Consider the following 25,334-nt stretch of genomic DNA (forward strand, 5'->3'; position numbering starts at 1 on the left):
TCCTTGAATAACTTCTCTTTTTCCTATTAGTTGTAAGTTAGATCTAAGGGCTGGAGAGATTGGAATTGTTTTTTTTTTTTTTTTACAAGACTACTTAATAGGTAGTGATGTGTACCTCTATCCAGAGGTGCTTAAAGTCTGCTTCTCTCTCTCTTTTTTTTTTTTGAGATGGAGTTCATTTTTGTTGCTCATGCTGGAGTACAATGGCGCTATCTCAGCTCACCGCAACCTCTGCCTCCTATGTTCTAACAATTCTCCTGTCTCAGCCTCCCAAGTAGCTGGGATTACAGACACGTGCCACCACACCCAGCTAATTTTGTATTTTTAGTAGAGATGGGGTTTCGCCATGTTGGTCAGGCTGGTCTTGATATCCTGACCTCAGGTGATCCACCCGCCTTGGCTACCCAAAATGCTAGGATTACGGGTAAGAGCCACTGCGCCTGGCCTGCTTCTCTCTCTTTTAGTGATGTTAGTACCTGCTGATGTTTAGTGCTTAGAACCTTTAGTTCATTGCAGGTTGAAAAGTGTTGATACTCTGATTCTGTCATTCCTTCTTCATTTATTAGCTTTAATATGAGAAACCTCTTCATCTGCCCTTTGGTTACCCTGTGAGTAGCACAGTTTAAATAGAAAAAGCAGAAGAAATGCTTTGTTCTTGCCCTTTATTTAAGTTTTCAAAGTAATGAGTTGGTTCTTTAGTATCTTCATATGGTGGCCAAGTAGTTTTTGTTTTTAATGTTAATGTACTCATATGCTTGATATATTTCAATCTATTACAGTTATTATTTTTATTGATGCTCAAATTATCCTATAATAGTGGGAGCCTCTTCATGTTAGCCCAAGTCTTAACAACACCCTGCTTGTCTTTGATAACTTTTCTTGCAATCTGGGATAATTAAATGTTCTTGTATTATCTGGTATATGTCTAATTTGAAACCAGATTAATTCTCCAAGGATATGGTATTTGGAGATAATATTACTATTTTACTTTTAATTTTTTTTACAGCAGTCTATTAAGCATACTTATTTTATAGTCTTTCACATTGTTCCCTTTAGTTCTTTGGATATGAATTTTTCTGTTTGTTTTGCCCCTTTACCACTGTGATTTTTGGCATTTGGAGAATTCTCTTTCTTGTTTTTGAGTGCAGATATGTATTAAAGCAAGGTATCATGTTTTTTGTTTTTGTTTTGTTTTTTTCTTTAAGTTTATTGTTTGTCTTATCCAACATTTTGATTTGTTTGGAGTGGGAGGGGTGGCTTCTTGCACTAATTAAATCACCATATTTAGTAAAGTTTCCCTATTGCTATTCCATTTATGGAACAACATGCTCTTATATCAGAAATTACCTTATCTGTGGCTAAAGTGAAAACTACTCACTTGCCTAGGGTTTTTATATTTGTTATGGATGCTTTCTGTTTGATTTTTATTGTAACGTTAATACATTATCTCTAAGATCAGTTTTGCTTTTGCATATTTCACATATTTTAATCTTTAATTCAGATAGAGGGCAAAAAGGTATGCATTTTTTTTTCCTTTCTTAGTATTTCACTATTTTTAGCTTGGAAACAGGAAGAAAAAGGCAGAAAGGTTGCCATGGAATTGTGTGAACTTTTAGAGGCTGAAATTTAAGCTGCCAAATGAAGAAACTTGTTTTCTCTTCCAAGATTCCTCCTACTTCATGTGTTATTGTGATCTGAATTCTATTGAATTTCTTTGTTTCTTATGTGGGTGTGGGGGAGACATATATGTTACGGTTGTAGTTCTATGAAATATGCCAGGAAGCATACTCTAGTGCTATTTAGAAAGAAAAAGGAAGACAATGAGAACTTGGGCAAACAGTTCTTGCTAAGCCCTAAAATATATCACTTTTATTCATCCATACAGAAAACAAGCATGAGGCCAAGAGGAGGCGAACAGAGAGAGTTAGGAGAGAGAAGATAAATTCTACAGTAAATAAAGATTTAGAAAACAGAAAGAGGTCTCGAAGTAACAGCCATTCAGATCATATCAGACGAGGAAGAGGAAGACCTAAAAGTGCATCTGCCAAAAAACATGAGGAAGAAAGAGGTATGAACAAATCAAGCAGTTTTTTTTTAAGTATTAAATTGATCTGGGATCTTAATTAGGTAGTAGTGAAGAAAGTGGAGGCATTGAGCTCCTGGACTTAAAATCACAACTCATATTTTAGTTTGAAAGCATTTCCTCTGTGGTAGATGCTTATTATTTTTTTAATCACAGGAATTTAATTCTTATTGGATACCTAAAGGCTTAGTTAGGTAAAATTTACCTTGCTATAAACTGATGATAATAGAGTTCAAAGATAATTTGTATATGACATCCTGAAGAAGCCTGTTAAAATGATTGTACTTTTTTTTTTTTTTTTGAGACAGAGTCTTGCTCTGTCACCCAGGCTGGAGTGCAGTGGCGCGGTCATGGCTCATTGCAGCCTCAACCTCCAGGGCTCCGGTGATTCTCCCCTCAGCCTCCTGAGTAGCTGGGACTACAGGTGTGCACCATCATGCCTAGCTAATGTTTTGTAGAGGAGGGTTTCACCATGTTGCCCAGGCTAGTCTTGAACTTCTGGGCTCAAGCAATCTGCCCTCCTCAGCCTCCCAAAGTGTTGGGACCTTTTTTTTTTCTTTTAAAGACATGTCTGAGTTCTGTTAAGACTACTTCAAACTGTTATACTGTGAGTTTTAAAATTTTACTATTGAAAGTGTTCTTGGTGGAGTTTTTAATTGCTCATTGGGAGATTTGTGTGCTTCCTACTCTGAGGCAGCTTTTACGTAGATGAATTCTTCTTGGTCCAGAGTATTTCTTTTTCTCCTTACAGGTCTTCTTCTTTCTTCTCACGAATATCTACCAATAACTTGTTTTTAGACATTAAAACTTCAGTTTCTCTTTTTCTTTGATTTATGCATCTTTTTAAAAACTTACGGAAAATTTCAACATATGCAAGAGTAGAGAAAATAGTATAATGAACCTCTATAGGTCCACAAATATCTTTTTAAAATTGAGACTTTCAAGCCAGTAGTTAATTTAAAAAAGGGATAGTTGCTCTTTATTGTTCTTTAAAAACCTCTGTCAAAATGATTTCATCTTCACTGAAATGCATTTTCTTACACTATTTGTGAGTTATGCTTTGCTTTTCAGACATTCTGTCTTAGATACTCAAGTGCTTTTTGTATAAATGTAAATTTCACTTATTTTAGACAATAAGAACATTCTACCAGTTCGCTATTTCTCTCTGCTTTATGTGCTTTTATTTGAATAAAGCTACTATTGCTAGAAAACAGCTTCACCAGTGTAGCTATTCCTAGCGTTTATCAAAGTTAAAGGGGTCTTAGTATTGTATGGCTAAAGGAGTAAGGTTTATATCATTTTCGACTGTATTCTAGGAAGGCTGTACTAAGGTACTCCATATTCCTTGGGTAATTTTATTGCTTTTCTCTTTCTATTATGCTCTTCCAGAGGGTTTGAGTTATTTGTTCAGTTTGAATGTTTCTTTAACAATAGGGTGCAGAAAACCTATGCCGAGGACTATTTTAGAAGGGAAACTAGGTAAAGAAAAGTCAACAGAGAAAAAGGAAAAGAGCGAAATACTGCCTGGCTCAGAAAACAACATTCTTTTCAGTTGAAGTAGAGGGAATGCAGCTGAAAGAAGAGAATGCTTCTGGTGGTGGATGAGAGAAGATGAAAAAGCAGATAATGACAGTCTTTAGCTGGGGAAATGGTCTATATACTTGTGGTAGAACTGTATATATGCAGGATTTCAGCTTTTATTTCATGATTACTTGAAAAAAGAAGCATTTATTTGGCTGTAAATATTTTTTAGGCATTTTCTGTTTATTACGGAAAAATTTTAAGAAAGCTATTTCTAGAGTAAGATATGCTTTTAATTTATTTGTTTTTGATACAAATTGCAGGAATTGCTTAAATTAATTTTTGTAGCACAAACTGGAATCTTATGTAGACCGTGAAGTCATTACACTTTCTCTGTAAAAAGCCAGATAGTAAATGTTTTAGGCTTTGTGGGCCATACTATCTCTGTCACAACTACTCAGCTCTGCCATTTTAGCTGGAAAGCAGCCATAAACCATGCATAAATGAATGGGCACGCCTGTATTCCAGTAATACTTTATAAAGCGGGTAGTGGGCCACATTTGGTACTTGTACTATAGTTTGCCAATCTCTTTCTTTCTTTTTCTTTCGTTGCTTTTTTTTTTTTTTTCCCTTCTGAGATAGGGTCTTACTCTGTTACCCAGGCTGGAGTGCAGTGGAGTGATCATGGCTTACTTCAGCCTCAAACTCCTGGGCTCAAGCGATCCTCCTGCCTCAGCCTTCCAAGTAGCTGGGACTAGAGGTGCACGCCACCATGCCAGGCTACTTTTTTCACTTTTAGTATAAATGAGGTCTCACTATGTTGCTCAGGCTGGTCTCAAACTCCTGGGCTCAAGGGATCCTTTCAGCTTGGCCTTCCAAAGTGCTGGGATTGCAGGCATGCATGAGCCACTGCACTCGGCCTAGTTTGCCAATCTTTGTTGTAAACCATTGTACTCTTTTTTTTTTTTTTTTTTGAGACAGTGTCTTGCTCTGTCGCCCAGGCTGGAGTGCAGTGGCGCAATCTCGGTTCACTGCAAGCTCCGCCTCCTGGATTCACGCCATTCTCCTGCCTCAGCCTCTCTGAGTAGCTGGGACTACAGGCACCTGCCACCACGCCCAGCTAATTTTTTGTATTTTCAGTAGAGACGGGGTTTCACCGTGGTCTCGATCTCCTGACCTCGTGATCCGCCCGCCTCAGCCTCCCAAAGTGCTGGGATTCCAAGCGTGAGCCACCGCACCCGGCCACCATTGTACTCTTAAATATAATGTGGACAAGAACTATTAGGTTGGTGCAGAAGTAATTGCGGTTTTACTTTTGTACCAACCTAACATGAACTTTTGAAATGTCTGTGTTTTAGAATAGATTTCTTGGATATGCTTCTTAGTGCTAAATAGCTATTTAGTTGGTTTTTATTGATTCCTTGCTCTTAGAGCATTTGAAAATTTTGAAGCAAGCTTTAACTTTATTTTAACAAATGAATTAAGGAAAACCTGACAATGTGTCTAAAAAACCTAACTTAAAAATGGGCTTTTCTATCTAGTCAGATGAGAGATCCAAAGGGGGAAAAAATGACTTTCCTATTTTGAAACAGAGTAAGAAGGAAGAATGGAAAAGGAAAGCATGTTAGACATCATCATGATAATATATCTTTATAAAGTCATAAAAACAAATCATTGAACAACAATTTTTGGTTAGTCTAATGTAAGTCTTCGTTTTATATATAAGGGTATTCTGAATATTATAATACAGAAGTGACATTTTGACTGATTAAAATATGTTAGGCAATTCTGAACATCATATTAATGAACTTAAGAATGAATGGGTCAGGCGTGGTGGCTCACGCCTGTAATCCCAGCACTTTGGGAGGCCGAGGCAGGCGGATCACGAGGTCAAGAGATCAAGACCATCCTGGCCAACATGGTGAAACCCCGTCTCTACTAAAAATACAAAAAAAAAATTAGCTGGGCATGGTGATGCACGCCTGTAGTCCCAGCTACTTGGGGGGCTGAGGCGGGAGAATCAGTTGAGCCCAGGAGGTGGAGGTTGCAGTGAGCTGAGATCGCGTCACTGCACTCTAGCCTGGCGACAGAGCGAGACTCCGTCTCAAAAAAAAAAAGAGAATGTAGACTTCAAGCTGAAGATTGTGGATTGAAGAAACACATCTAGCTCTAAACTCCTTTGGGGAAATCTAAGAAAGAAACTGATTTTTATTACACAGTTACCTAAAAGTCAGGAATTTGTGTATTAGTTACGTCTGGAAGTAGAAGTGAAATTGAGGCTAAAAATGAGAAGATTGTTTGCAAGTCTTTGTATGAATAGCCCACTAGGACTGTTTACCCTGTTATCCCCCAAGTTTATCCTTTGAAAAAGATAAATAATACAGTCTTTGGTCTCAGGAACACCAGGTGTCTGTTGACGGCCAGGATACCATGTTAAGATCAGGAAGCCTAGGTGAAAATTGGACATAGTAAATACTGAGTTCTTGAGTTTGGCTTATTAGCGTCCAGGTAAAAAAAGATTGAACATATCTTCTCTAGAGAATCCGAAGGACCCAAGAGAAAAGGCCCCATATAAAGATACTCTCATTAGAGATTCACAGAGAAGTGGCCTAATTGGATCATCATAATCTGATGACTACAGTCAAGCTCCACGTATGTGTACGTTTCTAATCAGCTTCTTTGGTCACTCTCCTAAATATGAGCATTTTGCCAAGAATTACCCAGATATCTGGGAGAAAGCATCTATTATAGTATGAAAGGCTAAGACCAAATCAACAGGAGAGAAAAAATAACTTGGAAAAAAGCAATTTTTGCAGGGAAAAGAAAAACTATAAACTATTATTAATATCTTTAGCAAAAGAAGTAATTGTAATTGGAAAACGAACAAGATGATATTTAAAAGGAAATTGCAGAGGTCAAAAAGCCAGTTGGAAAATGAACTTTAAAGTATTCCAAAAAACCCCAAAACATAGAGTATACACAGAAATGAACAACTTTAATAAAAGGCTTAAAGATAAAATTGAAGAAAGGTCCAGAAAGTATAGCAATTGAAAAGAGATGGAAAAAACAGAATGGAAACCATAAGAAATTTAGAGGACCAGTGTGAGGTCTGACATCTGTAAATAATTAAAGTTTCAGATAAGGAACGTGGAAGATGGAGGAGAAGGAAGTCATCAACGACTTTAACAATGACAATTATTTATTCAAGAAAATTTTTCCAACCTGAAGGACATTGAGTTTCTTTGTTAAAAGGGCCTACAAATTCCCAGTCTAATGGATGGTTAAAAAGAGAAATTATACCAGAGTTTGTCATCATATCTCATATCTCTTTGGTTAAAGAAAATTTTTCAGGTTTTCAGAAAAAAGAAAAGCAAAATGATATTGGAACTAATACAATGGAATATTGCCCAGCAAAGAACAAACTACTGATATATGAATAGCATCAATGAATTTCAAAAACATGTTGAGCAAAATAAGCTAGACACAAAAGAGTACATACTGTATATGATGCCATTTATATGAAGTTTAGGAACAGACAGAATGATTCTGTGGTAATAGAAATCAGAACAGTGGTTGCTTGTAGGTGTAGAGAGGGATTGGCTGGAAAGAAGCATGATGAATTTCTGGAGGAAATTTGTTATATGTTGATTGTGACATGGGTTACATGTTTGTATATGTTTGTCAGAACTCCTCCAGTTGAACACATAAAAGATCTGTGTATTTCACTATATGTAAATTTATCATTGATTTTAAAAATAACTATAAAAAAAGGTATTGGGTTTTCTCAACAATGGCACCAGTAGTCAGAAGACAATTTACTGCCTTCACAGTTCTAAGCAGAAACCTACAAGTCTATACTCAATCAACCATGAATTAATGTGAAGGTAGACTAAAGATATTTTCTGACATTCAGGGTCTCAAAAAATTTGCTACCAATACTCCATTTCTCAGGAAGCCCCTACAAGTTACCTGCTACCAAAATGAAGAAATAAACCAAGAAAGGATCTTTGGATTCAAGACAAAGGTGGGTCCATCCGACTCTAGATGAGTCTCCAGCATGATGCTGATGAAAGAGCACAAGATGATAATTTTGCAGTAGGCCTAGAGAGCAACCATTTCATACTGGAGCAGGTTGGAAGACTTGGAGAGATTTCTTCGAGAAGATAAAAATGATAAAATACCTGATACGTATAAACATCCTGAAAAATGATTTATACAACTAGGAAAGATTTTGGGTTGAGTTAGAAATGAAAACTAAGCAAGTGAAAAGAGAATCACTTCAGGGAAAACAACGTAAAGGAAAAGTGAAATCACTTACCATAGGCATAATAATGTAATCACTGAAAATCGATGTTACTGAAGTTGTGATTTAATTATAGTGAGAAGATGAGGGATGGGCAGAGTGTTTATTGGGGCAAGAGATGCAAAACAGTGTAACCCTTATTTTCCATGGTGGAAAGTGAATCAGTAATGCCTAAAACCCTGAAGTAGCATCTTGTACAAATGTTACTTAGAGATTTGTTTTTGTAAAAGCAAAAAGGAACAACTGAAAAAAAAAAAGTAGTCACAAAAAAAGTAGTTGCATTTGGAGAATGGGAAATGTGCATGGGGCAAAGGACTTCTGTTTTTTTTAACAAGTTTTATAAAAATGATTTGATTGTAAATTATATGCATTTAACTTTGATTAGAATGTCAAAACAAAATAAACAAAAATAGAATCAGGGGATCCTGAAAAAGTAACTTCGAAGAATGTATACCAAGATGTTAATTGTGATTTTTGCTGACTCATGAGATTACGATTTTTATTTTCTTTTTCAAATTTTCTGTGAACTTGGATTACATTTGTAATCGAGAGGGGAAAAATAGAAATAAATGTCATTTCCTGTATCAGAAGATGAAGATGAATATGTTAATGTATTCATAAAGTCACCATTGATGTTCAGAAGGGGACCATCTCTCAGAGTGAATTTCGTCTAGCAGAGAAAATTCATTTTGATTGAGACAGTGAGGATATAGAAATGTGTATGAGACTCTTAGAGAAACGATGTAGCTGTTAGAGTGCCTGTGTATAGAAATATATATTGTCTTCATTTAATCTTCATTTCAGTAACTCCTTTGTATAATTTTAAAAACTTTTTAGTTCAGTAGCATAGTAACATTTAATGTATATTGTAGTAGTATATATAATACTGTCATTTAAAGAAATACTTGAAAGCTTTAAAAAATTTAAATTTACTGCATCTACTGCCTTTATATTAAACTTTCCCTTTTTCTTTTAACAGAGAAACAGGAAAAGGAAATTGACATCTATGCTAACCTGTCTGATGAAAAGGCTTTCGTGTTTTCAGTCGCCTTGGCAGAAATAAATAGAAAAATTATCAATCAAAGACTTATTCTCTGATACTTGTTTGCAAAATCTGCTGAAACTTCTGTCAGGATAACATCAGCAAATTCTCAAACAGTTATGGACTCTCAGGAGCATTCTGACTGCATCAGTAAGGGCCATTGATTGTTTCTTTCTCTCCTGTCGTTTAGCCTGTGCCACACTTTGGGAGCAAAGCTGTGTAGGCTTGGACTGTTCTGGGATTTTCTTGTTTACCAAGGAGTATTGTCAGTGTTTTGTGTTTGGGATATAAGTAAGTGTATTTGCCAACAACAACAACAAAAAAATGCTGGATGGATGTTAAAGGATAAAAAGTGATGGGGTGTGTAGTAGGTATGAAAACTAGGGTAATAAGATGCTTGATTGTTTTCAGGTTTGCCACCAGAGATGCAATATTTTAAATACTGTCAGAAAGAGTGATTTTTAAAAATATATATTTCAGATTTTCAGTGCTAACAGATTGCATATATACAGTTCATTTACTTTTATTAAATTGGCAATTGATATTTTATTGAATGGGGAATTAAGAATATAAACTGTAAATTTTTTCTTAAATTGATTTTTTTTCTTGGCCTTTATTTTTATTACTTAAGGTATGAGTTATATTTTAGGAGATACTTTCTAGACAGTTTGAAGTTTGGGTGCTATATGAAGAAAAACATTTAATGATATACTCAGATATAAACACCTTGTTTTCTTGAATGTAATTTATTTATTAGTTAAAAAAAAACAAAACTTCTGCTCTCAAGATGGTGCCTGTTAACCTAAACATGAAATATATTTATTACATGCAAACTATTTCTTAGCTACTTTTAAGCAGTAATGTTTTATCTGAATGGATATTTGTTTATACATCCTGATAATTATTTAAATTGTTACTTTCACTCTGGAAGAAAAAATAAACCTTAATATTGAAACTAAGTAGATTAAATAGTGTGATAAAAGTTTTTTGTTCTGGTGAAGTTTGTGAAATATATTTAAATTCTTAATTTTTCTAGTGTTAAGTCATAATCATTTATAGTTGATTTATATTAAATGCTTTTGCATTTCGGCATATCAATTTAATGATTAACATATTCAAACTTGGCAATCACTCCCCTTATTTTCAGTCCCTCTTCCCCCAATCCGTTTGGAAATCCTTTTAAAGCCTTCTTACAGAAGACAGTCATCAGTTAGATTTAGCCCCCTTTTAAGAGAATCTCCCCTTCAATTTTAGCAGTAACATTATCAACTTCAGACTTCATCCTGCATCTCCCATCACCTCCTCAAAGAAAAAAGGTCAACATTTTTTCCTACTTTATTTAAATGGTAACCAGCAGAGGGAGCTTAAGAGGTACTCTAGATAGGATATAGAATTTTCCTAAGGATTCCTTTTCCTTTAATGCCTGTATCTATCTGCAGGTACTGCAACTATTTTGTATGCATTTTATTTATTTATTTAGGAGACAGAGTCTTGCTCTGTCGCCCAGGCTGGAGTGCAGTGGCACTATCTCAGCTCACTGCAACCTCTGCCTCCTGGGTTCAAGTGATTCTCATGCCTCAGCCTCCTGAGTAGCTGTGACTAGAGGTGTGCGCTACCACACCTGGCTATTTGTGTGTGTGTGTGTGTGTGTGTGTTTTAGTACAGATGGAGTCTCACCATGTTGGCCAGGCTGGTCTCAAATTCCTGGCCTTAGGTGATCTGCCTGCCTCGGCCTCCCAAAGTGCTGGGATTACAGGCATGAGCCACTGCACCCAGCCTTGTATGCATTTTAGAGTCTTAACGAGTAGTTTCCCCAAGAATGTAATGGGATTTTATCTTTGAAACATACTGTAAGGAAACTTTTCATTTTAAGCAAAAAAGCTTAAAAGTGATTAATATCTAAAAATGCTTGTATACATATATATGTCCTCAGAAAAAGTAAGAACAGCTTGTGGAATAAGCACCTCTTTAAGGAATTATCGATGTCAGAGTCTATCCATTTAAAGCTGAAGACCATTACAGGAAAGTCATGTTAAAATATTCATTGAATATGGTAAAGGAGGTACTGGTGGGTGGGCTGGAGCTTGCCGTGTAGAAAAGTAATTACTTCAGATCTCGTAATGTTAAATTATTGGCTTATTTAAAAATTTCCTTGGCAGAGAGGCAAATTAGGTTTCCTCTGTGACATAACCTATTTAACCAATTTTTAAAAAAATTGTATTCTATGAGCTTTCTTGTTATAAAGCTAAAAAATTTAATTTGTCTAGGCATGTTGTAATGGTCGCAGAAAATATTACTTTGTCACTGGTGTCAGAGAAACCTCTGTCATCAGCAGATGTCCTAAGAGTATAATTATAGTTCTTTACTTAATCCAAAATTTGTTCTGCTCTGATATCTATAAATGATATGATTATTCAAAATATCTTGAAATGATTCCACAATTAGATTAGGTCTGTTGAAGATAACTTATTCTTAAATATGAGTAAGATTAAATAAAAGTAATTTGAGAGTTGTTACTCCCTGCCTCAACTCCATGGTGTTCCAAAATGTTTTTGTGGGTACTTTAATACTTGTAGTTTGATTTTGTTTGTTAGTTTTTGAAATGAACATTTCTTAGATTTTCATGGGCATTTTTTGGTTTTATTTAAATGTAAACGATATAAAAGTAAGGGAAATTCTCCAAATTATTTCTTGTGTAGTAATCAGTGGAAGTGATCAAACAGCTTGAAGCAGTTCATGATGAGAAAATTTGAAATTGCAAATGACCTGAAAATTTAGCCAGTCTATTCTTATTTCTTTAAATTTCAGAAATACTTAAGAAAAAAAAAAAAAGGTCAGTATGACCTCTGAGTTGCTTCCTAAAAGTAATCAGATAGTGTTCTCCCTCAGATAAGATTTCAAACTGAAAAGTATTTGACTTCTTCAACTCTAGTAATTGCACTTGATTCTCTAATTCTGACCATTAAAATGACTTGGCAATATTTAATTTTGGCTTGCCTTTCAATCCGCATGTTTGTCTTAAATTTAGAAAAGTTAAGCTCTTTACTTACTTTTGTATAAAGTGTTAATTGGCTGGGCATGGTGGCTTACACCTGTAATCCCAACACTTTGGGAGGCCAAGGCAGGAGAGTTGTTTGAAGCCAGGAGTTTGAGACCAGCCTGGGCAACATGATGAGACCACATCTCTACAAAAAGTAAAATTAGCTGGGTGTGGTGGTTCCAGCTACTAGGCAGCTGGGGCTAAAGGATCACTTGAGCCCAGGAGTTCGAGGCTGCAGTGAGTGATCATCTTGCCACTGCACTCCAGCCTGGGAGGCAGAGCAAGAAACACCCTGTCTGAAAAAAGTATTGCATTTGTTTGATTCTACTTTCAAAATAGCTCTAGATACAGGTAGTCATTCTGCCAAATTGTGTTCTTCTCTAAAACATTTTGTCTGTCATTCTTTTTGAGACGGAGTCTCACTGTGTTGCCCAGGCTGGAGTGCAGTGGCACAATCTCGGCTCACTGCAAGCTCCACCTCCCGGGTTCGTGCCATTCTCCTGCCTCAGCCTCCCCAGTAGCTGGGACTACAGGCGCCCGCCACGACGCCCGGCTAATTTTTTGTATTTTTAGTAGAGACGGGGTTTCACCGTGTTAGGATGGTCTCGATCTCCTGACCTCGTGATCCACCCACCTCGGCCTCCCAAAGTGCTGGGATTACAAGCGTGAGCCACCGCGCCCAGCCTTGTCTGTCATTCTTTGAAACTCATTCTTAATTATTTCCACTTTACCTTCTAGTTTGATTTGATGCCTTATATTCTTGCTAGTTAAAAGCATTTTTTTCCTAGTATTTTCTGTCTAGAAATATGCCTTTAAGGCATATTGTTGTTAACAAATCTCTTACTTAAGTTAAAGTTTTTTTCTGTGCAGCTGGGTTTTTTCTTTTACTACATGACAAGCTTTATTTTTACATTTGGAAGTACATGTATATATGTTTATATATTTTTATTCTCAAGATCTATTTTCTAGGGAACTATTTTTTTTAAATTATTCTTTTGTGCTGCCTTAACCCATTTATTATAGTTTGAATATTAGTAGTACTTACTGCTCAAAGATTACAACTATACTAATAAGTATCCTAACATACAAAGCAGACTCTCCAGGATTAAAAGTATGAGACATATAACAAAGTCTGGAATAGAATAATTCTTTTTACCCCAGTCAAGTATTTGCCTTTTGCATTATTAAGGAATCTGTTTTGTCCTTTTATTGATAATTCCTTTATTTTTTTCTTTGCCTTATTGCACTGGTTGGGACTTTTTGCCTTGATCCAATTGTAGGGGGGAAACATTCAGTCATTAAGCATTAAATAATTTTGTTGTTGTTGTTGGCTTAAAAAAATACCCTTTAGTAGATTGAGGGTAGTCTTTTTTATTTCTGCTTGTTGGAAGTTTTTTGTCAGGAACAGATGTTGAATTTTGTCAGATGCTTTTTCTGCATAATTGATAGGACTTTTTTTCTCCCCTTTAGAATGTTCATATGGTGAAACATACTGATAGATTTTCTTTTTTTTTTTGACACGGAGTCTCACTCTGTCACCCAGGCTGGAGTGCAATGGTGTGATCTTGGCTCACTGCACCCTCTGCCTCTTGGGTTCAAGCTTCCCTCACCAGTCTCCCAAGTACCTAGATATACAGGTGTGCATCACCATGCCCGGCTGATTTTTGAATTTTTAGTAGAGACAGGTTTTTACCATGTTGGCCAGGCTGGTCTTCAACTCCTGACTCAGCCTCCCAAAGTGTTGGGATTACAGGCATGAGCCACCACACTTGGTTGGCCTGATTTTTTTGTTGTTATTGAAGCCAGCTTTGCATTTCCAAGATAACCCTCAGTTGGGTTGTGTTATTTTTACGTATTGATGGATTCAGTTTGCTAGTATTTTGTTGAGAATTTTTGTATTTTTGTTCATGAGGGATATTGGACTGTAGCGTTTTTTTAAAAATTGTCTTTGGTTTTAAAATCAGGTGTTACTGGTTTCATAGAGAGAGTTGGGAAGTATTTCATTCCATTCTGTTTTCCAGGAGAGATTGTGTAGAATTGTGTTATTATTTAAATGTCTGGTAGAATTTGCTAGAGTTCTATTTTAGAAGGCTATTATGGATTAAATTTTAAAAGCAGTTGTTGAGTAATTTCAATGTTCTATTTCTATTTGAGTGAGTTTTGGTACTTTGTGATTTTCAAGGAGTTGGTGCATCTGAGTTGTTGAATTTATCTGTGTAGAAGAGTTTGTAGTATTTTTTTTGATCCATTTCATGTCTTTGGTATCAGTGGTATTCCCTCCGTCATTCCTGATATTGGTAATTTGTGTTTTCTCTCTCTGTTTCTTTGTTAGTCTTACTAGAGGTTTATTAATTGTATTTCTCTTTTTCTTTTTTTTTTTTTTTTGAGACGGAGTCTCGCTCTGTCACCCAGGCTGGAGGGCAGTGGTGCGATCTTGGCTCAATGCAGCCTTGCAACCTCTGCCTCCTGAGTTCAAGCGATTCTCCTGCCTTAGCCTCCCAAGTAGCTGGAATTATAGGCGCATGCCACTACGCCCAGCTTATTTTTGTATTTTTAGTAGAGGTGGAGTTTCACCATGTTGGCCAGGCTGGTCTCGAACTCCTGAGCTCAGGTGATCCACCTGCCTTGGCCTCCCAAAGTGCTGGGATTACAGGCATGAGCCACTGCGCCCGGCTGCATTTCTCTTTTGTAAGAACCTGCTCTGGTTTATTGATATTTTGCTGTTTTTCTGTTTTCAGTTTCATTAATTTCTGATCTTTACTATTTTCTCCTTTCTTTGCTTTGGGCTTATTTTCTCCCTTTTCTAGCTTATTGTGGCGGAAGCTCAGATCATTGATTTTGTGATTGATTGATTGATTGATTTTATTCAACACTGATCAGAAGGCTTTTTGTACTTTTCTAACAAAAGCATTTAATGCTATAAATTTCCCATTTGCTTTATCTCACAAATTTTATTGTGTTGTAATTTTGTGTTCAATTTAGAATATTTCTGATTTTTCTTGATATTACTATAATTTTCAAATATTTAGAGTTTTTTCCAGTTACCTTTCTGTTACTGATTGTAATTTATTGTTTTTTTAAACTATAGTTCTTTGAATAGTTTTGCAGTATTTGCTCTAGGGATTACTATAAACATACTTCACTTTTTACAGTTCACTTAGAAGTCAATATTTTACCAGTTTAAGTGGAATGTAGGGCCGGGCGCAGTGGCTCACGCTTGTAATCCCAGCACTTTGGGAGGCCGAGGCGGGCGGATCACAAGGTCAGGAGATCGAGACCACGGTGAAACCCCGTCTCTACTAAAAATACAAAAAAATTAGCTGGGCGTGGTGGCGGGCGCCTGTAGTCCCAGCTACTCGGAGAGGCTGAGGCAGGAGAATGGCGTGAACCCGGGAGGCGGAGCTTGCAGTGAGCCGAGATTGCGCCACTGCACTCCAGCCTGGGCGACAGAGCAAGACTCCGTCTCAAAAAAAAAAAAAAAAAAAAAAAAAGTGGAATGTAGAAATCTTACCACTGTTTACATTCCTTTACCCTCTCCCCTTTATGTTATAATTTTCTTATAAATCATAAGACTTGGCTGGGCACAGTGGCTCACACCTGTAATCCCAGGACTGGGAGGCCGAGGTGAGCAGATTGCTTAAGTCCAAGAGTTCGAGATCAGCCTGGACAACATGGTGAAACCCCATCTCTACAAAAAATACACAAAATTAGCTAGGCGTGGTAGCATGTTCCTGTAGTCCCAGTTACTCAGGAGGCTGAAGTGGGAGGATTACTTGAGCCCAGGAGGCAGAGGTTGCAGTGAGCCAAGATCACTTCACTCCACTCCAGCTTGGGTGACAGAGCTAGACACTGTGTCTCAAAACATAAAAATAAAAAGGCCGGGCGCGGTGGCTCACGCCTGTAATACCAGCACTTTGGGAGGCCGAGGTGGGTGGATCACGAGGTCAAGAGATCAAGACCATCCTGGCTAACACGGTGAAACCCCGTCTCTACTAAAAATACAAAAAATTAGCCAGGCACGGTGGCGGGTGCCTGTAGTCCCAGCTACTTGGGGGGCTGAGGCAGGAGAATGGCATGAACCCGGGAGGTGGAGCTTGCAGTGAGCCGAGATCACGCCACTGCACTCCGGTCTGGGTGAAAGAGCGAGACCCTGTCTCAAAAAAAATAAATAAATAAAAATAAATAAATAAAAAATAAGACTCATCAGACAATGTTTTTTCCTTACAACTATCATAGATATTTTTAAGAACCCAAGAGGAAAACAGTCTATCACATTTACCACAATATTTATCATTTGTATTAATCTTCCTTAATTCTTGATGTTCCAAGTTTACATCGGTATCAGTCCTTTTCATCTGGAAAATTTCTTTTAGTGCAGGTCTATTGACATTTAATTCTCTTAATTTTTCTTCATCTGAGAATGTCTTTATTTTGCCTTAATTCATGAAAGATATTTTTGCTGGATATAAAATACTGTGTTGACAGTTCTGTTCTTTCAGCCTCCATGGTTTCTGATGAGAAATGTGCAGCCATTAAAGTAATATTTCCCCTATATGAAACATGTTATTTTTCTCTGAGTATTTTCAGGAATCTTTGTCTTTGGTTCTTATTGGTTTGATTATGATGTGCCTGGGTGTTTCAATTTATTCTCTTTGGGATTTGTTGAGCTTAGATGTGTAAGTTTATGCCTTTCATCAAATATGTAAAGTTTTAAACCATTCAGATATTTTCTGCTCTACTTTGTCCTCCCTCTTAGACTCCAGTGATGCAAGTGTTAGACTCTTTGGTATTATCTCACAGATCTCAGAACTTCTGTTCATTTATTTTATTTTAATAAATTATTTCAGTTAACAAAATTGTATATTGTATACAGCATGATGTTTCAATATGTATGTTCACATTGTAGGATGTCTAAAGTAAAGATGGTGAACATATACATTATCATGTATACTTACCATTTTTTTTGTGGCTGGAACAATTCTCTTGGCAATTTTCAGATATACAATATATTATTAACTATAGTCGTTATGCTGTATAATTGATCTCTTGAACTTATGCCTCCTAACTGAAAGTTTGTTTCATTTGACCAGCATCTCCCTAGCTCCCCTCTCTCACCACTGGTAGCCACCATTCTACTCTCTGTTTCTATGAGTTTGACTTTTTTAGATTCCACATGTAAGTGAGGTTATATAATACTTGTTTTTTTGTGCCTGGCTTATTTCACTTAATATTCACCGGGTTCATCCATATTGTCATAAATGGCAAGATTTCCTTTTTAATGACTGAAGAGTATTCTACTGTGTGTATATACTACATTTTCTTTTTTTTTTTTTTTTTGAGATGGAGTCTTGGTCTGTCGCCCCGGCTAGAATGCAGTGGCGTGATCTTGGCTCACTGCAAGCTCTGCCTTCTGGGTTCACACCATTCTCCTGCCTCAGCCTCCTGAGTAGGTGGGACTACAGGCGCCTGCCACCATGCCTGGCTAATTTTTTTGTATTTTTTAGTAGGGACGGGGTTTCACTGTGTTAGCCAGTATGTTCTTGATCTCCTGACCTTGTGATCCGCCCACCTCGGCCTTCCAAAGTGCTGGGATTACAGGCATGGGCCACTGCGCCCGGCCTATGCTACATTTTCTTTATCCATTCATCTGTTGAACACTTACATTGATTTTATATCTTGACTATTATGAATAATGCTACAGTGAAAATAGGAGTGCAGATATTTCTTCAACGTACAATGTACTGACTTCATTTCCTTGGATATATACCCAAAAATGGGATTGCTGGATGATAAGGTAGTTCTATTTTTAGTTTTTTGATGAACCTCCATACCATTTTCTTTAATGGCTGTACCAGTTTACATTCCCACCAACAGTGTACAGGATTTTCTGTTTCTCCACATCCTGACCAACACTTGTTATTTGTTGTCTTTTTAATAATAACCATTCTGACAGGTGTGAGCTGATATTATGGTTTTGATTTACATGTCCCTGATGATTAGTGATGCTGAGCACTTTTTCATATATGTGTACACCATTTGTATGTCTTCTTTTTAAGAAATGTCTATTCACATCCTTTGCCCATTTTTAAATTGGGTTATTTTCTTCCTATTGAGTTGTTTGAATTACTTATGTACTTTGGATATTAACCCCTTAGATGTATGTTTTGCAAATATTTCCTCCCATTCAACAGATTATCTCTTCACTCTTGATTGTTTCCTTTGCTGTGTAGAAGCTTTTTAGTTTGATGTAGTCTCACTTGTTTGTTTCTGCTTTTGTTGCCTGTGCTTTTTGGTGTAATATTCAAAAAATCATAGCCAAGGCCAACATCAAGGAGTTTTTCTAGCTTGTTACCTGTTTTCTTCTGGTAATTTTATGATTTCTGGTCTTAGGTTTAGGTTTTTTAATCCATTTTGAGTTGATTTTTTGTATATGGTGTAAGGTAAGGGTCCAGTCTAGTTCTTTTGCATATGGATAGCCTGTTTTCCCAACACCATTTGTTGATGATACTATCCTTTTTCCATTGTGTCTTCTTGGTGGCCTTGTCAAAAATTAGTTGAACATACATGATTGGGTTTGTTTCTGGACTTGCTATTCTTTTCCATTGGTGTATGTGTCTGTTTTTATGCTAGTACCATACTGTTTTGATTAGCTTTGTAATATAATTTGAAATCATGAATTGTGATGCCTCCAACTTTGTTTTCCTTTCTCAAGATTGTTTTTGGTATTTGTGTTCTTTTGTGGTTTTTTAAGAGTTTTTTTTTTTCTGTGAAGAATGTCATTGGAATTTTGAATAGGGATTGTGTTGAATCTGTATCATTTTGGGTAGTATGGGTAGTTTAAATAGTATTCTTCAAATCTATGAACATGGGATATCTTTCCTTTTTTTGTGTCTTCGGTTTCTTTCCTCAATGTTTTATAGTTTTCAGAGTACAGATCTTTATTAGTTAAAATTATTTCTGGGCTGGGCGCATTGGTTCATGCCTGTAATCCCAGCACTATGGGAGTCCGAGGCGGGTGGATCACGAGGTCAGGAATTCAAGACCAGCCTGGCCAAGGTGATGAAACCCTATCTCTACTAAAAATACAAAAATTATCCGGGTATGGTGGCGGGTGCCTGTAATCCCAGCTACTCGGGAGGCTGAGGCAGAGAATTGCTTGAACCTGGCAGGTGGAGGTTGCAGTGAGCTGAGATCATGCTATTGCACTCCAGCCTGGGCAACAGAACGAAGCTCCATCTCAAAAAAAAAAAAAAGCTAAGTATTTTATTCTTTTGATGCTATTGTAAATGTGATTTTTTTCTGGATTTTTTTTGGATAGATTGTTATCGGTGTAAAGAAATGCAACTGATATTTGTATGTTGATTTTGTATCTTACAACTTATTAATTCACTTATTCTAATTTTTCTGTGAAGTTGTTAGGGTTATTTATATTTAGGATCATGTCATCTACAAATGGATAATTGTACTTCTTTCTTTCTGATATGATGCCTTTTATTTATTTTTCTTGCCTGATTGCTCTTGCTAGTATCTTTAGTGCTATGTTCAGTGGAAGTATTGAGTGGGCATCCTTGCCTTACACAGATCTTAAAGGAAAAGCTTTCAGTTTTTTCCCCATTAATGATATTAGCTGAGAATGTAGGCTATTCATAAATTGCCTTTATTACATTGAGGAATTTGTCTTCTATATTTATTTTGTTGAGAGTTCTTTTATCATAAAAGGATGTTATGTCATTGTGATGTCTGACTTTAGTATTAGGGTGATGCTGCCCTCAGAAAATGAGTTCAGAACTTCTACTTTTTGGCAGAGTTTAAGAAGGATTGGTATAAATTCTTTTTTTTTTTTTTTTTTTGAGACAGAGTTTTGTTCTTGTTGCTCAGGCTGGAATGCAATGGCGTGATCTTGGCTCATGCAACCTCTGCCTCCTGGGTTCAAGTGATTCTCTTGTCTTGGCCTCCTGAGTAGCTGTAATTACAGGCATCTGCCACCATGCCTGGCTAATTTTTGTATTTTTAGAAGAGATGGAGTTTCACCATGTTGGGCAGGCTGGTCTTAAACTGCTGACCTCAGGTGATCTGCCTGCCTCAGCCTCCCAGGGTGCTAGGATTACAGGTGTGAGCCACTGCACCTGGTCAGTATTAATTCTTTGAATATTTGGTAGAATTCAACCATGAAGCCATCCGGTCCTGAGCTTTTCTTTGATGAAAAGTATTTTGTTACAACTTTAATATTTTTATTTGTGATTGGTATGTTCAGGTTTTCTAGTCTTGATTCAATCTTTGTAGGTTCTATGTTTCTAGAAATACCATCTTCTCTAGGTTATCCAATTTGTTGGCATATAATTGTTCATAATAGTCCCTTATGGTCCTTTTTATTTCTGTGACATCAGTTGTAATGTCTCCTCTTTCATTTCTGATTTTGAGTCTTCTTTTTTTTTTTTTTGAGACGGAGTCTCGCTCTGTCACCCAGGCTGTAGTGCAGTGGCGCAATCTCGGCTCACTGCAAGCTCCGCCTCCCGGGTTCACGCCATTCTCCTGCCTCAGCCTCTCCGAGTAGCTGGGACTACAGGCGCCCGCCACCACGCCCGGCTAATTTGAGTCTTCTTTTTTTTCTTAGTGTAGCTAAAGGTTTCTCAACTTTTATATTTTTTGAAAAACCAACTTGATTTTGTTGATTTTCTGCAGTTTTTCTATTCTCTCTTTGATTTATTTCTGCCCTGATCTTTATTATTTCCTTCCTTCTGTTAACTTTGGGTTTAGTTTGTTCTTTTTCTGGTACCTTGAGGGGTAAACTTAGGTTATTTGGGATCTTTCTTCTTTTATAATGTAGGCATTTATCACTATAAAATTCCCTTTTAGTAGTGCTTTTGCTACATCCCATAAGTTTTGATATGTAGTATTTTTGTCTTCATTTGTGTGTATGTATGTATGTGTATATATATACACACAGGGTCTTGCTATTTTGCCCAGGCAGAGCTCAAACTAACAATCCTCCCATCTCAGCCTTCCAAGTGGCTTGAGACTACAGGTGTGTACCACCATTCCCAGCTTGAGATATTTTTAAATTTTCTTTTTTTTAAATTCGCATATAAAATTTATTTCCATATAGAAAAATTTATAAGCTAAATATAAAGGTTAAGCTAAAATAGTGTTTGAAAAGCTCACTACTTCAGTGCTAACAAACTAAATGAAAATAAGGCTATTTTGCATTTTAAATCATAAAAAACTGAAATATATCTTAAAATAATTAGATCCCCAGTGTTTGTTCTTTTTTAAATTTTATTTTCTTTCAACTTATATTTCCTGCTACAGCTTCTTTCTTACCTGAGTGTTTGCTCTTCTTCCATCACAGCTATATTGAAGAGCATACTGGTTTGGGTTGACTGGCCTACCTTGGTCATCTCTTATTAATCTAAAAACATCACAAATGTCATGCAGTTTCTGTTTCATTATGTTAATAGCTTTATTACATTGGGCTCACTCTCAAGAGTTTCCTTCTTTGCTTGCAATTTACATACATCATCCTCTAGATTCAAAATCATGTCTAATTTGCATTTGTAACAGTTCTGAGCAGCGACTTTATTTTTCCCTCTTCATCTGATATCACAGATGAGCAAGACTTGTAGGTCTGTCGGATAGTACCTATTTCATGTGCTACTGAAAGAATCAACAGGTGGGCCGGGCACAGTGGCTCATGCCTATAATCCCAGCACTTTGGGAGGCCGAGCTGAGCAGATCACCTGAGGTCAGGAGTTCCAGACCAGCCTGGCCAACATGGTGAAAACCCGTCTCTACTAAAAATACAAAAATTAGCCAGGCGTGGTGGCGGGTGCCTGGAATCTCAGCTACTTGGGAGGCTGAGGCAGAAGAATTGCTTGAACCCAGGAGGTCAATGTTGCAGTGAGATGACATCACACCACTGCACTCCAGCCTGGGCAACAGAGCAAGACTCGGTCTCAAAAAAACAAAAAACAGGCATGTGGACAATTTCATCTACAGAAAAAGGGATATGCAAAGCTTTAGCATGCCATTCATCACAGCTCAAGTTTCTATCTGTGTCACTGAGGTACCTACTCCTTATTTTCTGTGACTTTCGAGGCCTGAAAAAGATTCCGAAGTAGATTCTGGTGCATTTGGCTGTAAGTGCTAAGTGTGGTTATAAAATATGTCTTGAAATGCAAGATCCCCATGGAAACCATAATAACTACTATGATCCAGGTGACAAAACATACTGGGTTGTGGGTAGCAGCCTCCCACAGAATCTTCTAAGTCATGATGGGAATGAGACTATACTAAAACCCTATAGCACCTTCACAGAGTGAGAAGAATTAGACTTGGTGATAGAGGTGCAATAGTATTGTGACGAGTCTAAAGAAAGGCCAGAATCAGAATCTGGTTCGTCAAAAAGCCGAGAAACATCCACTGGATCAAAGTCATTGTCTGTGGCTAATGACATTAAGTTTATCAAATATATTTACGCGAAGGTCATATAGTAGGTCTTGGCTTTTTAGATTCCTCATCTGATTGTCAACATGTGGAAGAGATCCTGTCAAATTAGTTCTAGGAAGGTTTTGCCCAGGATTGGTGGTATGAGAATGTAACTGTAGAAATGGTTCTTGTGCCTGTGAAGTCCTTCCTACTGGATCTCTTCTAAATGTACTGTTGGGACACAGCAACATGGCCTCATGAATATTGACATCATGACTTACAGACTGGCTAAAGTCTCCATTATAATGTGCTGAAGAAATTCATGCCATCATTGATGCTGCCTGGAAGAGGAGGAATATCTCCTGATGAGATCCCTCCAGTGAATTTTCAGGCTGTGATGAAAACAACAATCTTCCAGAGAGAAAGAAGTATCTGCCCCATTCAGATGTCTCATTTCTAGGTTCAGTGGTCTTTTCTGCCTCCCAGTCAGGTTTATCTGCTGTTTGTTTTCATCTTCATTGTTCTGCTTTGTAATCAGTTCTTCTGGGTTGACACATTTTCCTCGTGCTGGAAACTGGGAGCCCCAGCTTCATGCTCTTTTCTTAGTGCCTCATTTTCCTCGTTCTTCCCCGCCGGCCCAGGGGCTACTCCGAGCTGCTTGGGGATCCCCGCCGCCCCCACTGCGCAGCCTGGCTGGCGCCGACTCCTGGCCAACGTGACGGTGGCGCTGAGCAGCCCGTGAGCCACGTCTGCATCCCCAGCTGCCACGCTGTGCACCAGCCACGAATCCACTTGGGTGCGGGGGATGCAGGGGACCCCGAGCGCGCGCACCTCCCGGAGCGGCTGTCCCTTGATGTGCCACTGGCCCGCTTACCCTCCTGAGGCGGGGAAGGGGCTGAGCGCGGAGGCGGAGCTGGCGGGGCCTTTCGGGAGCAGCAGCTCCTCGCAGTAGCAGGGTGGGCGGAGCTGTGTGGGCGGCAGCAGGCAGAGGGTGAGGTCCATTTTCTTATTTCCTTTTTAGTCCAGTGACTGTTCAAGAGTATGTTATTTAGTTTTCACGTATTTGTGAATGTTCCTTTTTTGTATGTGTGCTGTTACTGATTTCTAATTTCACTCCATGTAGTTGGAAAAGATACTTGATATGATTTTGACCTTAAATTTGTTAAGACTTGTGTTGTGGCCTAACGTGAACAATATATCTGGGAGAATGTTTTGTGTGTGCTTAAGAATGTGTAGGCCAGGCTTGGTGGCTCACACCTGTGGTCCCAGCACTGTGAGGCTGAAGGGACAGGATCGCTTGAGGCCAGTTCAAGATTACACTGAGCTCTGATCACACCACTGCAATCCAGCCTGGGTGACAGATTGTGAAAAGTTCTGTTTATGTCTGTTAAGTCCATTTGTTATAGTGTTCAAGTTCACTCCTTACTGATTTTCTGTGTGGACGTTCTGTCTGTTACTGAAAGTGGAGTATTGAAGTCTCCTACTACTATTGCTGTCAATTTGTACTTTAGATCTGTCAATATTTGCTTTGTTAGGTGCTTTTATATTTGGTATGTATATATTTCTAATTGTTATATATTGTTGACCCATTTTTTGTTAAATGACCTTCTTTGTGTCTAGTGACAGTTTTTGACTTAAAGTCTGCCTTGTTGGATATGAGTTATAGCCACTTCTACCTTTTTTGGCTTAACATTTGCATGCAATATCTTTTTTCATCCCTTCACTTTCAGCCTTTGTGTGTCCTTGAATCTAAATGAGTTTCTTGTAGACAACATATACATTTTAAATCTGTTCAGGCACTCTACATCTTTCTATTGTGGAGTTTATTCCATTTACATTTTTTTGTTTTAAAAAATATTTTTATTTGACAAATTATAATTGTATACATGAATGGGGCACAATGTAATGGTTTGATGTATTATATATTTATTTCATCCTAATGGAAACTTTGTACTCTTAGATCATTTATTTGATACTCTGATTCCTTGTTCTCTCCTTCTTTCAACCCCCAGCCTCTGGTAACCACCTTTCTACTCTAGTACTATGAGTTTGACATTTTTTAGATTCCACATATAAGTAAGATCATGTGGCATTTGTCTTTCTGTGCCTGCCTTATTTTACTTAGCATGATGTCCTCCAGGTTCATCCACAGTATCACAAATGACAGGATTTTCTTCTTTTTAAAGGCTGAATAATATTCTGTTGTTGTATATACCATATTTTCTTTATCCGTTCATCTGTTGATGAATATTTAGGTTGAATTCATATCTAGCTATTGCGAATAATGCTGCAATAAACATGGGAGTGCAGATACCTCTTCAGCATGATTTTAATGCATTTATTCCATTCAAATTTAAAGTAATTTTCGATAAGGAAGGATTTATTCTTGCCATTTTGTTAATTGTTTTGTCTTGTGGTTATTTTATTCCTCTTTTTTTTTTTCTTGCTGTCATTTTGTTTCATTGCTTTTTTTTTTTTTTTGCATTGCTAGGTTTTGATTCCCTTTTTCTTTGTGGTTATCAAGGGGCTTACACAGAATATAGTTCTCACAGTCTACTTTAAGCTGATAACCTCCCTTCCATGCAAGAATGCTTTTCTCTCTTCTCTTCCCACATTATACTATTGATGTCACAATTGTCTACTATTTATATTATGTATCCATTAACATATTTTAGTATTAGTAGTTTTTAATACTTTAACCTTTTTTTTTTTTTTTTTTTTTTTTCTGGGATGGAGTCTTACTTGTTGCCCAGGCTGGAGTGCAATGTTGCAATTTTGGCTCACTGCAACCTCTGCCTCTGGGTTCAGGCGATTCTCCTGCCTCAGCCTCCCAAGTAGCTGGGACTACAAGTGCCCGCCACCATGCCTGGCTAATTTTTTTGTCATTTTAGTAGAGACAGGGTTCTGCCGTGTTGACTTA

The 25,334-nt window shown here is 37.4% G+C and overlaps 1 protein-coding gene and 1 pseudogene across 3 annotated transcripts in view; one reads left to right on the top strand and one right to left on the bottom strand.

The window, feature by feature from the left end:
• The window catches only part of LOC116471225 (UPF0547 protein C16orf87), a 130,022-nt gene that overhangs the window by 19,845 nt on the left and 84,843 nt on the right, over nt 1-25,334 (top strand). Inside the window, exons 3-4 of one of the 3 annotated variants that reach the window (XM_032157277.2) lie at nt 1,886-2,068; nt 8,887-9,911. In XM_032157277.2, coding sequence (XP_032013168.1) covers nt 1,886-2,068; nt 8,887-9,005 — 302 coding nt within the window. In that variant the 3' untranslated portion in view covers nt 9,006-9,911. Of the gene's footprint in view, nt 1-1,885; nt 2,069-8,886; nt 9,912-25,334 lie in introns of those variants that run through there. The other 2 variants (XM_058440955.1, XM_032157279.2) reach the window with 2 other exon arrangements.
• On the bottom strand, nt 21,293-23,416 carry LOC116470588 (nuclear factor erythroid 2-related factor 3-like; annotated as a pseudogene).

The sequence above is a fragment of the Hylobates moloch genome, unplaced genomic scaffold (genome assembly GCF_009828535.3).
Source record: "Hylobates moloch isolate HMO894 unplaced genomic scaffold, HMol_V3 SCAFFOLD_6, whole genome shotgun sequence".
In the NCBI taxonomy this organism is placed as follows: domain Eukaryota; kingdom Metazoa; phylum Chordata; class Mammalia; order Primates; family Hylobatidae; genus Hylobates; species Hylobates moloch.